We start from the raw sequence: 13,598 nt of genomic DNA on the forward strand, positions 1-13,598 counted from the left end.
ATTGATTGTCCTTTGATTGTCCTTTGAGTTGTTGAAAATGACACTAAACCTCCTGTAAGAGAGGGCTCTATTCTAAATATACATCCCACTGAAGTGTGGCTCAGCACTAAATCTCGAAGCCAATGAAGGGCACATCCGTGTTTCCTCCATGTCTAGCAAAATAAACAATTCGCTGTAGGTCTGCAGAAACTTGAAATCTGACAGAGGGCAGAGCTGAGGGCTCTGGCATGCACATGGGAGGAGGGGAGAGGAAGAATGCACTGTGAAACACACAGATCGGATTTCAGGAGCCCAGAGGGAGGTGAAGCAGAATGAAAGCAAAACTGGCTTGTAAAAGGTATGCTAAGTAAATTAATATTCCCATTCTTAAAATGCCAAAATAATAAAGAATGTATTATGTTTTCAGTAAGGTGATGTACTTATGCATCCTTTCTTAATCAACTTGTATTTTAAAAAGATTTATACTAATCAAATGATGCAATGTTTTTTTTTCTTTTGTTTTTTGTTTTTATGATACTGTGAAACAGCAGTGGTGAGATTCATCTGAAGCCAAAGCTGCAGACAATGGATTTGGCCACAGCTCTAGCCTCAGGGTCCCTTTGAAGCCTTTTAAAGAGGGCGGTATGGAGCAAGGGGCTTATTATGCCAAAAACTCCAGGGCAGAATCAATAGATTAGAGAATTTCTTACCACCAGTAGAAATATCTAGTTTCTTTTCTGGGTGTTCAACCTGAAAGTTAGACTTACAAGTACCTTATATATATAAATATTTCATATTTTCAACACCAAAGCCTTCTTACATTTTACGTTTGCTTTTCTAAGTTTAACAAACCTTCCAATACAAATTTACAAATGCAATTTCGTGGAAAATGCAAATGTTACTTTTCTGGGTCTATACATTAATTGACAATATTAACTTAGATCCTTTTTCTGTTCCAATTTTTGTTCTTGACCACCCCACATGTATAGACTTCATATGTATGGATGTAATCGTTCACACTTAAAATAACAAACCTTCACATTGAAAATCAAATGACTGCACTCTCAAAGTGTCAAAATATCTGATTTGCTGGTATTTTACTGGTGTCTTAAATAATAAATTGATTCTGCATTAGTAACATTTATAAGGTGTGCCTTTCTTAATAAGGTTTTAAAGGGATATAAAGAATCAATATGTATTCTACTAAGCCAGAGGTAAAGACAGGCTGCATGAGGCTTGCCGAGTTTGGAAAGTCCCTTGGTTTTTAAGAGCATACTATTTTAGTTGTACAACAGCAACAGCAGTCAAATTCTATCCGTGTGATTCTCAGTAAATAAAGCTTGGCATCCAACTTTACAGATTATGAGTTGTTTAAAAAAAAATCTGTATTTCGGGCCTCAGAGTTATGTTTTAGCACATATAAAACAAAATAGGAAAAAAAAGAAAAGCCTGAAAGTTTAGAAGCTGTAAACTGATCTGCCAAACATATAGTGATCCCTAGGTTGCAGTCTGATGGCATGTGTCCAACCTTATGTAGGATTTTCAATATGTTTCTAATCAAACATATCTCATTAAATGATACTATAAAGTTATTTTTTTTCCAGGGCCTCCCACACTTGTCTCATTAGAATGGAGTTTTGTTTTGAGGACACATAGGAGGTCAATGTTGTAAACTGTTCAGAAGTAAACTTATTTATCAGACTAGGGTGTCAGGTGGATATATTTCCTGCTGCAGGAACCATGTACACAATGGCATTATGCTAAGCCCAAACAGCGCCATACAATGCTTACAATAAAGTTTGGAGAGTTGCCAGGCAGCAAAATGCGCACAATGAGACGACCCTCAGGGGGAGCTGCTTAATGTGGCCGTTTCAATCCTGAGAGAACTACCTTTGTGTCTGTATTAATCTTGTGGGACATTTGACATATGTAAAATGACAGTTAGGTATAACATGCCACCATTTTCTCTAATAAAGTTGAATCAGTTTAAATGGAATTTAATTAATCAGCAGATACGTGCCTAGAAATCCCAATCACAAATGCAAATTAAAAAACAAATGTCTACCTTCAAATTTAGATTTCCAAAATAAATGTGAAAGTTAATTTTATATATTTAGCTGACAGCCTTATTTAAACCAGAAAAAAACAGCAATTAAATTCAAATGCCCATGTATTTTACTCATTACAAGTTCAGTTAACATGAACAAAAATTTTCAATTATTTTATTAGTAATTGTCAAATGGCACATGCGTCATACGCAGAAATATTTCAGAAGTAGGCAGAGGAAGGGCTGAAATATCACTATATGCTTGGCCAGCCTGGCCTTTTCTCTGACATCTGTTAAATAGGACTTTAAACCACAGACACAGTAGAACAGAACATTTTGAAACTGTAGTTGTCTTTGAACTATAGTACACCTTGCCAGTGTTAACAGCCTTAACCACAACCAACACTTTAACAGAAGACCACAGAACATCCTCACTGAAAAAGCAACACTGCTGAGAATGCCTTTGTTATGAAGGGAACAGGTAAGTGTTCATTCTATTTCTTTCCTCATGGTCTTATTTTATTTTTTGCAACTTATTGTATAATTTGTCTTATGAACTTATAATGAGCTTTACTGTCTATCCAAAACAGGCTCTTACTTTTATCCAGGGAAATCATGAAATAATATACTTAAAAAGTAAACATGACCTCCAATTGGACAAAACCAACATTGGGCATTGGGCAAATAAATAAGAGCATTTTTATCCATTGTTCAATTCAGATCTCACAATAACTATAAACAAACACAGAACCAACAACAGATGAGAAAAAAGAGATCCATCTGACTACTTGAGAATTATGGGAATATTTGTTCTTTGTTCTCTGCAGCAGATGTTTGGCAATTTTTATATAAATATACAAAGCTGTGGAGAGTTAAAATGTTATTCTTAAGGCCTTCTTATGACATATTCAAGGTAGCCTTTCCTGCATTTAAAAAAAAGAGGTGGTCACTAATTTACTTGCAAAGGTCAAACCTCCTGAACTCTTGCATTCAGGCATGAAGGCTTTTATTTACCACTTCCTGTAGCAAAGAAGTTCTAGTTGCCTTGATTCATCAACAGAGAGAGGCTGAGGGAAAAAATTTGGTGCTGATCTGACTGAACTACAGAATCAAGCCCCAAAATTCTCAAGATCCCTGCTAGATTTAGATTTAAAGCCACTTTCATTTATCTAAGAAGTTTATTTCTATTAGGAAATAGCAATCACATGTCCTGAAGGGTATTTAGAGAAAATTCAAGAAGCAGTATAATGTTCATTGTTTAATTTCCATTGTTTCATTGTTTATTTGAACAATAAATGGCATGTCAAAATTATTTATACCCTTCTCAGTAATCAATGTTCTGCTGGCATTAAAGATATCACACATTTCTCATAATAGCTGAAATGTTTCAGCAGGTATTTTTTGGCCATTTATCTTTTGCATGTCTTTGAAGTTACAAGCTCCATAATCTCCCCTCCTCTTCTATCTAAAGGCAATCAAATCAAATTTAAGTCAGGACTGTGGTTAATTAAGCCATTCCAACATATGAAGGAGAAACATGTTTGAAAAAGTTAAATCAACTAGGAACATGATTATTTTGGGTCCAACCCTAAATGCTGACACACACTGTGAGAAAAGTCTTTTTTTTTTCACATACTTGTTTGCTGTTTTATGAGATCAAGGAAGAGTGAGTACAAGAAGCAAAGCAGCACGGTGTCTTAAAATAACCTCACAATTATTTCCCTTGGAAATACCCAGTGTGTATATGTCAGTATGAGTGTGGGTATCTCTCTGTGTGTGTACTGGCTCGTGATTTTTGATCTTGTAATCTCTGAAATTTTGCAGGTATGTGCCTGTTTAAGTAATTATCCCGGCACAATCTGAACTTGCGTAAACATATGTAAAGATCTCCTCTAAATCAAATGCATATAAGAATATTTTCCCCACTGCTCCTCAGTCTGTTATTATAAGCACATCTGTTAAAGTGGTCACCAGCTGGCAATATTTTTTTTATGGGTAGGGCCTACTATATAGGTACGAATGCTTGTATGAGATAACCTTTTCTTTCATGCTTTCATAAAAGGTGGTTCAATCGCCTCTCTGTCTGCACTAAGCCCCCCACACCCTCGGCATCCTGGGCAGAGTGCTGAATCAGAACTCACTCCCTTTCCTCTAACGCCCGACCTAATGGCTCTGGTTGGCCTAATGAACTTCTCTACAAGATCTTTTGTTTCATTTAGAGTGACTTCCCACACATCAGAATGACCTGGGCTGCTCATTACATGGACACTGATGTCACACTGGACTCCCAATGACTGTTTCTATGACGTATTTTACAGCCAGCTCTGAGCAAATGTTCTATTTTATGACACTTTTGTGATTTGATTTCTTAGTGAGACAGAATAACATGCACACAAGAACAACTGACCTGGTCTTAAATTAAGAAGATTAAGGAATGTGACTTGGGCCTTGTGCGGAGCTAAAAGAAAATTGGGTTTCTAATCAGGAGGTGTTAAATTGCATTTGATGGTCCATGTCCAATGAAGCAACACTTGCACTTATTTTACCCTCAGAGTCAACCATCAGGCCCAGTGATGTCATGAGGGAGCAAATCTGCAGCAGAAGCAAAGCTCTTTTAGAAAATTTCTGCTGTGCTGAAAAAAAGGGACAAGTTCACAAACAAGTAGAACTTAACTTAACATTTTTCCCAACTTCCTTTGGTGGTTTCAACCCTGATAAGTGTGTATTTCCAGGGGTTGCGCTGTGTACAGCATAGTTTTGTCTCCACCCAAACAATAAGGAAGTGGAAGTTTTAGTCTGGCAAGCTAAAAGCACAGCAAATTAGAGAAAACAACAGCACAGTCACTAATAATTGTAAAATAATGTGAAGTAAATACTAGATGCAATAACTGTTACTTTACTTTTAGTAGTGGATAGATAGAGGCAAAGGCTCTCACTATCTAGTTTCTGTGTCAATATATAGCAAGCTGCTGAATATAATATTGAGCTAATATGCAGAGCAATGTTACATGTAACATCCATTTTCTCCACACCCTTGTCCCTTGATGGGGCTGGGAGGGCCACCGGTGCCCACCTCCAGCCAACGCCCCAGGTCGCCAGTCTGTCGCAGGGCAACACAGAGACACACAGGACAAACAACCATGCACACACACATTCATACCTAGGGGCAATTTGGAGAGGCCAATTAACCTGACAGTCATGTTTTTGGACTGTGGGAGGAAGCCGGAGTACCCAGAGAAAACCCACGCATGCACAGGGAGAACATGCAAACTCCATGCAGAAAGACCGGGGCCAGGAATCGAACCCAGAACCTTCTTGCTGCAAGGCAACGGCTCTACCAACTGCGCCACTGTGCAGCCTACATGTAACATATAAAGTAAAATTGTGTTGCAGCTTGATTTTGTTTTCATGTTTTCAAATCATGTGTGACATTCAAATATATAAATAGTTACTTATGCTATGAAAGGCCACTTTTAAGACCTCATTTTGGTATTAAAAAAAGCTTGACTCAGTCTTGTCTTTTGGTGTGTTGCTGTTTTAGGCCAACAACGTACTGGAGGACTGAATGCAATGAACACATGTTATTTACATTTCTTGTTTATTCTGGGTGGTCATGCTAAATCCTGGACTTTAAATCCCTAGCTTGTAGAAGCAGTTAAGGACAGATTCTGAGCTGCCTGGTGCTAATGGAGATTTTTTTTTCTATGAAATGTGAGTTTTACCCTTGTCTGTTCTTTCTGAGATAAAAATTGGATTCAACTTTCTACCTTTTTGTGTTGCATGATTAACTAAATTTGACTGAGTGAATTTATAAATAGGTTAAACTAAACTTGGCAACTGAATTTTATTTTTGAATTAATTGTAATAAAACAATACATAGGGATAAACTAATTTGAAATAAGTTGGTTTGAACTACGGTGAACTAGATGAAACTTTAGGTTTTATGTTGTTCACTTTTTTTTTTAGATGAAAGAAAAAAAGAAAACACCACAGCTTGGCATTGTATGATTTACTGAATCTGACTGTATCTGTAGAGTTTGAGTGTTTGTTACTGGGTTTTTCTGAATAAGATTGAACTGTATAAAAATGAACTGGATCGAAATGAATTTAGTTTCAAAACGGTAACTTTTTATGTAAATTGACAATAAATATAACTAAACAAAATGTCGTTGAATTAAACTGGGCGTTTTTAAAAATACAACTTAATTTTTAGGTGCCAAAACTACATTGCTCTTCTAAAGTATTACAAATGCACGAAAATAAATCCAGGACCACCTTAGACATACTGGAACGATTGGTATGCATCCTTCCATAAATAAACAACACCAGAGGTAGAAGCTCTGTTTTGTAGAAACAGGTTGAGCAAATATTAATAGTAAATTAAGTATAAAAATGTTATTTTTTATTTCTGGTATAACATAGCATCGAATCTCACACTGATTACACTAAATATATAACATTTTCTCATATATTTAGACTACCTTTCCAAAAGGTCCCCCCCTACAGCGAAACCCGAAATGGTTTCTTCCACCGTGGAAGCCTCGGTCTCGGTCCAGCACAGCGGTGACTGCAAATCAATGAATCCGCCTGAGACTACTAGGGCACGGACCGAAGTGTGGATCATTTACCGAGGGGATTCGTTAAAATCCGGACACTTGATAACAGGGACATGTCTACAGCAAGTATGGACAAAAACTTATTTTCGTCTCCTTTAGCGGACTAGAGAGGAGGCATTTTCTTTTTTTCAACCAACATTCAACTCAAAAGTGGAGTTTGGTGCATTTTTGCTAACTAAACGTAACTAAAAGTAACTCCTTGTTCAGATTGAGAATGATTTTTGCAAATACTGGAAACCCACTAAGGACTCCGTATCGCAAACAGGTAAACACACTCAGTCTGCCTTTTTTTTATATAAGAAACTCCCGACTCCTCTAAACTGCGTGTAAGTTAAAGTCGCAAAATTAGTCTCGCAATTTGAGAGCTCTAATTAGGAGCTTTAAAGTCGTGTTGGTGTACAGTGGTCAATTGTAATTGCTGCGTTGTGTTCTTGCTAATCATTTGACATGAACTACGAATAATGAAAATCCCTTCTTCTCTGGCAGTAGTCCAGGATACGGGACGCAAACAGTCGGGACACATAGTTACGTAAAACACCAGTCTCTAAAAGCCTCTCATCACTTAATTTGTTTGGTGTTTCTTTAGAGCAAATGAGCTCTTTTAAAATGCATAAATAATCATACTTTGGACTAGTTGGTATAACTAAGGCATGTGTTTCTTTAAAATCTATTGTTTCCAGATGTTTACTGTGTACATACATTTATAGTATCTCCATCGGTTATTATCTTACACTGGTGCACGACTAATACACTCATTTTCTCCAGTTTCCTTTTGGTTCTTTAAGATGTTTTTATTGGACGCATATACTCTGCATTGCTCAGGGTGTTTTATCCTGTGGCTGGCGCTTCATGGGCGAGGCCTGTTACTGGAAACCCTGGGTATATTTCCGGCGAGCCTATGACGGCCCTGCTGGTCTGGAGCTGGCTGATAAGATGCCATCCTCTCCCTCTCACCACCACCACCGCCATCCAAGCACGGCTTCTTCTGAGCTGTCTGGCAGCTGTATGAAAACAAAAATTCCCTTGCAGTTTCACAGGAAAAGGGGATGTTGTAATTCCCGAATCACAGGCAGGGAAAAAATAAGGCTCAGGTTCCTTCGGTTCCTCCCTTTTACGACTGCTTTGGCTTGGGTGTTTGTACATTTGTTTTAAACTGTCAGTTAAACTGTTATAATTCCACACATTCATTTTGGTTATTTGGTGTTTATATGGTGTTTGTTGGTACATCTACAGCTCGCTAAGGCTGCTTTAATAATAGGCCATATACAAAAACATACATAAGAAACGTTCAACAAGGATTTTTTGCTTTAGATTTTTTTTTTTTATGTGTTACATTGTCAGTACACAATATACTCAATATCCCATGATGTTCAGCTTTGTTTAGCTTTTTTATGTGTTGGATTTTATTGAATAGACTTAAGAAAGCATGTCGTAATTTTTATAATAATTAGCCTTATGATTATATTTAACAACTTCCAATGAAGATTTATAGATGTGGAAGATTTAAAGCATGCAGCATCGTTACTCATGACAACCAGTGAGTATTTCCACAGTTGAACTGGGAACATTCATAAGACATTAGTTTGTCAGGCTCGTTTCATGCTCAAAGGCATGCGAGGCAATTGACCAGTCAGTCACAAGAAAAGGTCCTCTGGGCTGTAGTCCCGACTTGGGTAGCTCAAGCCTGTCACCACCTCATGCATGGGATTCCATGAGCTTCCTCTCGGCTTGGGATTCCTCAGAGAATGGTGGGGGTTGTGGGGCTGGAGATAATCAGTATCAGATAGTAAGGAGGACAGATCCCTAAAGGCGAAAAGTTCCGCCAGACTAGGACATCTGGGTTTTGTAAACAGAAAGGACAAAGTTGTGCAATTATATCCCTCTCATCTGCATGGAAGAAATGCCCAAAATACATTCCAGAGACTTCGAAAAGATCTGGATGTATACAGCTGAAACCAGATATTTAGATACACTGTATAAAAAAGACACTCTTGTCTTTGGTTTGTCATTGTCTGACATTAAATCAGACTAAACATTTCCTGTTTTAGGATGACTCAGATTATTTTGACGTGGTAAATGCCAGAATAATGGACAGAAATTTTCCGTTGCTTTCTTCATATGGGCAATCTACTTACATTTTCTCAATATTTGTTAGAATTGATTTTTATGCCGTATCATTCGAATCCAACATGGTTGGTATCTTGTTGCAAGCTTGGCACAAAGTTTTGCTGGAATTTGCCCCATTCTTCTCTCCAACACAACCGGCAAAAAATGGGGACAGGTTTGAAGGCCACCTTGTTTTCACTACTCCTTTTCAGCTCTGCACAAATATTTTCTATGGGACTGAGATCACCGCTTTATAGTTACCATTTCAAAACACTTTCTTCCCTCTAACCTTTAATTTGGCGTCTTGAGAGGTTGCGTCAGTATTTCCATATTAGGTTCTTTCCTCGTGATTCCATTTTGTGAATTGCCCCAGTGGCTCCAGCAGCAAAATATACTAATAAATATACTAGTCACTATGGTTAAACACTTCAATTTTAGTCTCATCAAACCACAGGACATGTCTCCAAATATCAAGGTTTTTACCACTGAGTGTAATTTGATTTTTCATTTTGCTCTTTGAGTGATGGTTTTCTTCTTCATTGAATAGCCGTTCAGTACTGAACTAAAATGTGAACTAAAATGTGAATAACAGTCTTGCCAGTTTCTGCCAACATCTTCACATGTTCTTTCGTTCTCTGGGACACAGAAGCCATCTTTCTTTTTGAACAGTACGATTGTTGGAGATTCTCATGCTGTTTACACTTGTGCATAGCTGAACAGAAGAAAGTCTCTTCCTGATATCTATTTGTACCTTTTTGATTTTTTTTTTGATAATGTCGCACAGCAAAGCAGTGTGTGTGAGAGATATTTCCTTAAAACACATTCGCAGGTGCGCCTCCATTTAACTGAAGTGTAAAATTGATTTCTCACAATTTCCTACCATTTTGTCAAAACTAATTATTTATATCATCCTATCCGACCTAGAACAGGAAAAATTTAGTGTGATTTGTTGTCAGGCAGTGAGAAAAAATGGTTATGTATATTTATTATGCACTGTATATTAATATCTGCTTTCAACAGTTGTTTTTTAAACTCAAATAAATATTCTAAGATTAAAAACTGAAGCAGTCTAGCTCTACAATAAAGGAGAAAAGTCAGCCATTCTCAATAAGCAACTATTTGAACCTGTATTGAGACGTTAGTGCAACACTTTTGCATTTGCTGCAGGTTCTTGTGGGCCTGTTCTGTGATAGGAACCGCTCCCATGAGCATCGCTGTTCACTGAAACGTTAACTAGCCTTACTCTAAACCAGGGGTCTGCAACCTTTACAATCCAAAGAAAAAAATTTTCCCATCTGTTTACCTAAATAAAACTCATTTAGCAAGTTTATGTGTTACATTACCATTAGAAAAATGACAACTTCTAATTTTGATGCATATCTAGTGTAAGAAATGTGTTGTAATAAAAATCCTCACCGTTTAATTTATAGGTTTTGAAATGGAGAAAAACAAAACTTTTGCAAAAAAAAAAAAAAGGCTGGATATGTTTTTTTCTAAGGCATGTTGATAATCCTGGAGAAAGCAAATTGTTTCCATATTAAAAACTAAAAAAAGTGCATTACTAAAGGGTTCTTGTTCAAATACTTGTGGCTCCGGGGCCACAGTGATTTTTATCTGTTCTTTATATATATTTATTACCTAAATGTACAGCACAGTTGCTTTTTTATGCGGATTACATGTCAAGCTGTTATTGTATGTTTTCACTCTTCAGCCACCTGTTGCTTCATTGTCCCACCCCATGGCTCCACCCAGCCCAAGCACCAACAACAGCACCAACAACAGCAGCAGCAGCAGTTCAGGAGGCTGGGAACATCTCAGCAAAACAAACCTCTACATCCGAGGCTTGTCCCCTTCAACCACAGACCATGACCTGGTCAAGCTCTGTCAGCCGTGAGTACTTCACTTCCTGTCCCTGTTAGCTCTCATTGATTAGTTATTGATTTTTTTTTTCTTCCTAAGCCAGCTTCAGTTTGCAGTGGTTGTCACTTATTGACATAAACTGGTATAATAGAAGAAAGTGAAAGGTTAAATGGTGGATGTATTAGGTTTTCTGTGAGGATTGTGAAGTGCACAGATGTTAAAATGTATTGTAGAGCACTAAAGTAAGAACGGCAACTAACATTTATAATAAATTGTAGCCTTTTCCAGAGAAAGCTTTTTAAATATGTCCCATGTTCTATTCTTGAGATGTGTTGAAGCTGATGAGTCTCTATATGCTCAAAACAAAAGCAATTTCAATTGGAGTTGGTGTGTTCAGTCAACCTTCTCTTACCAAATGATACTATTATAACCGAGTTAATTCTGCAATGTTAGATTAGTCTGTCTAAGTTCATAGTGGTATTTCAAAATAAACCTAGACCACACTGTAGTCGTTTTCACAGAATCCGTTTTAAAATCTGCCATTGTCAAAACGTGCTACAGCCGATGCTGTTAAAAAGAAAAACAGATACAATTTGGTGGACATGAACAAAAGCTGACAGAAATTAGAATTAGGAATTCTTGAATTAGTAAAATCAGAGATGACTGAGCTGGTCTGCAATAAATTTTTTAAAATAAAAGGACGCTGAGACTTACGCGCACACTGATGCGCCACTCAATCACCTCTGTTTGGTGTTTGGAAATTACCAAAGACGAAAAGTGGTACCGAAAGAGGCCATCTTTTCAATTGCAGAATTTCTATCAATGTCAGAAGAAATGACAAAAGTGGAGGTTGGATAGAACTTAAACAATGAGCAATAACTACAAATAAGTCAGTGTTGCGATTCCCTGCAAAACAGGTTTAAGGTGATCTTGTCTGATTTGTACTTGGGAACTAACATAGAGAGAAGGGGCACATTAGAAAGTGTGTCGTTTAGGGCTAATAAGCCCCTGTTTACATTTAAAAAGGGGAATAGATAGTATTAGATTTAACTTAAATCTTAAATTATTGCATGCAAGCAAAAAAAAAAAACACTTTAAAGTGTTTCCATTTAGATTCTTTTTAGTATATCTTATTGTAGATAGTAAATCTGCAGCGATGTAAAAAAAAAAGTTATGTACCCTACACATAAATGTACTACAATATTCTGTTTAAGGCACTGCAATGGGAAACATACCGCCATTATAAGTTAGGAGATTGGAGTTCACAAGACAGAAAGGTCAGCAGTTCATGCTCTTTCACCTGGTTTGGATCCGCCATGATTATTAGCTAAAGTGTCCTTCTGACTGATTGCAGAGTGCATTGTGTCTCCTATCAGCAGCAACTGCAGCTGTTTTAAGACAAAAGACAGACTTTCTCTTTAGATTACCCTAATCTGTTTTTTTTTTGTTGTTGAAATTTTAATCTACAACCTAAAATATGTTATCTTTTGAGATTACAGTCTTGAACGTACCTTTTGAGCTCTGAAAAGCTGTTGTACAAAGCATGTTCTATGAGTATCACTTACATTATAAGTGATAATATAATGTAAATGAGTATCATTTACATTATATTATAAAGAAATGCTAATCAGTAGCTGCATCATGCATAAAATATCCTTAAAATGACATTGGTGCTCCTTTAGATGGTATCATCAATGCCCTCCTTTGTTCTGCATGCAGCCAACAACAGTTTTGAAACTGTGGCATAAAATAGTCTTTGATCACCCCAAAGTGTAGGGGCTTTACCAGGATGGTACCAAAGTAAGCCGGCTCCGACTGAAAGAGGTTTTGTTTGAAGAAGCTAGATAAGATCGGTGTAGTTTGGCTTGAGAAAAAAAAGGGACAAGTTGAGATTAGTGTTTTGCACACATGCTGGGGTTTTCAGCACCACATGGAAACCACTTCCTGTTTCTCATATTTGTGCAGTGATGTCATGGATTGTTGCTCAATCCTCCCTCTGTGTGAGTTTTATATAACTGTCTGCTTCTGGTGTATGGGCCTGCTAACTAAGGGCCTCATTTCTATTCCTCCTTTTTTTTAGGTACGGCAAAATAGTATCAACCAAAGCCATCCTGGACAAAACTACAAACAAGTGCAAAGGTGTGTCAAGTTTTAATTGTTCCTTTGTTTCTTTAGCAAATTCTCAGGTTAAAAATAAAATCTCACTAAGCCCACCTGATTGTCAAAGAAAATATAAATTGACTTTCTTTGTAGTCCCCAATGTTATAGATACCCAATGTGAGGAATTTACCAGAGCATCAGGGCTGTGGTTTTAGGTGATGTGGCCGGTTCAGGAAACAGACTACCAAGCTGTTAATGCTGCCTACCAGCTCAAGTTATTTTCGAACACAGCTCCGGTGTGTGTGGATTACGGTTGTCGCCTGTTTCCTGGGAAGAATTGACCACATTTCCTTCTTCCTGCTGAGTGGCATGGTTGGTCTTTGTCCAGTTCTGGTAGATTGCTACTCAAACTAAAAATGACATAGTGATTGCTTTGTCAGTCTTCCTCGGGATTATATAGGCAATAGGAATTTCTGCTTTTAGCAGAAATTTACATTATTAGACTTTTTATTTGATTATACACATTAGAAATATATTAGTAAATTAGTGTAGCTTTTAATTTACCTAAATTCCCCACTATGATAAAAGCTTTCAAGACTTTGTATTAACCAAAACAAAAGATTTGAGTAAAACACGCTTCAAAATAGTCTGACCTCTGTGTAAGCTGGGAGTGCATTTCTCACAATTGATTTTTATTAAAGTTAAATATAACAAATGCAGAGGAAGACAAAGTGTGTAGGTGCACCCTGTTTGTACCCCACAGGACAAAGAGCTGACCTGAGCCAGCAGTATCTGCATCCTCAGCTGTTTTTTTCTTTCAACCAAATGAACACAACAGGGTCACACACAGCTGATGTGTGCGCGCGCGTGTGCGTGTTTATAAATATATA

General features: G+C 37.3%; 1 protein-coding gene across 3 annotated transcripts in view; it reads left to right on the top strand.

Annotated features, from left to right (window-relative positions):
• The first annotated feature begins 6,571 nt into the window (after nucleotides 1–6,571).
• The window catches only part of rbms1b (RNA binding motif, single stranded interacting protein 1b), a 19,043-nt gene continuing 12,016 nt past the window's right edge, over nucleotides 6,572–13,598 (top strand). For all 3 annotated transcript variants that reach the window (XR_533181.2, XR_001776410.1, XM_008404011.2), the window contains exons 1-3: nucleotides 6,572–6,907; nucleotides 10,460–10,638; nucleotides 12,689–12,747. Coding sequence is in view for 1 of the 3 variants with exons in the window: in XM_008404011.2 (XP_008402233.1) it covers nucleotides 6,857–6,907; nucleotides 10,460–10,638; nucleotides 12,689–12,747 (289 nt within the window). In the remaining 2 variants the exon portion in view is untranslated. The remainder of the gene's footprint in view (nucleotides 6,908–10,459; nucleotides 10,639–12,688; nucleotides 12,748–13,598) is intronic.

This window comes from Poecilia reticulata, linkage group LG2, assembly GCF_000633615.1.
Source record: "Poecilia reticulata strain Guanapo linkage group LG2, Guppy_female_1.0+MT, whole genome shotgun sequence".
Classification (NCBI taxonomy): Eukaryota; Metazoa; Chordata; class Actinopteri; order Cyprinodontiformes; family Poeciliidae; genus Poecilia; species Poecilia reticulata.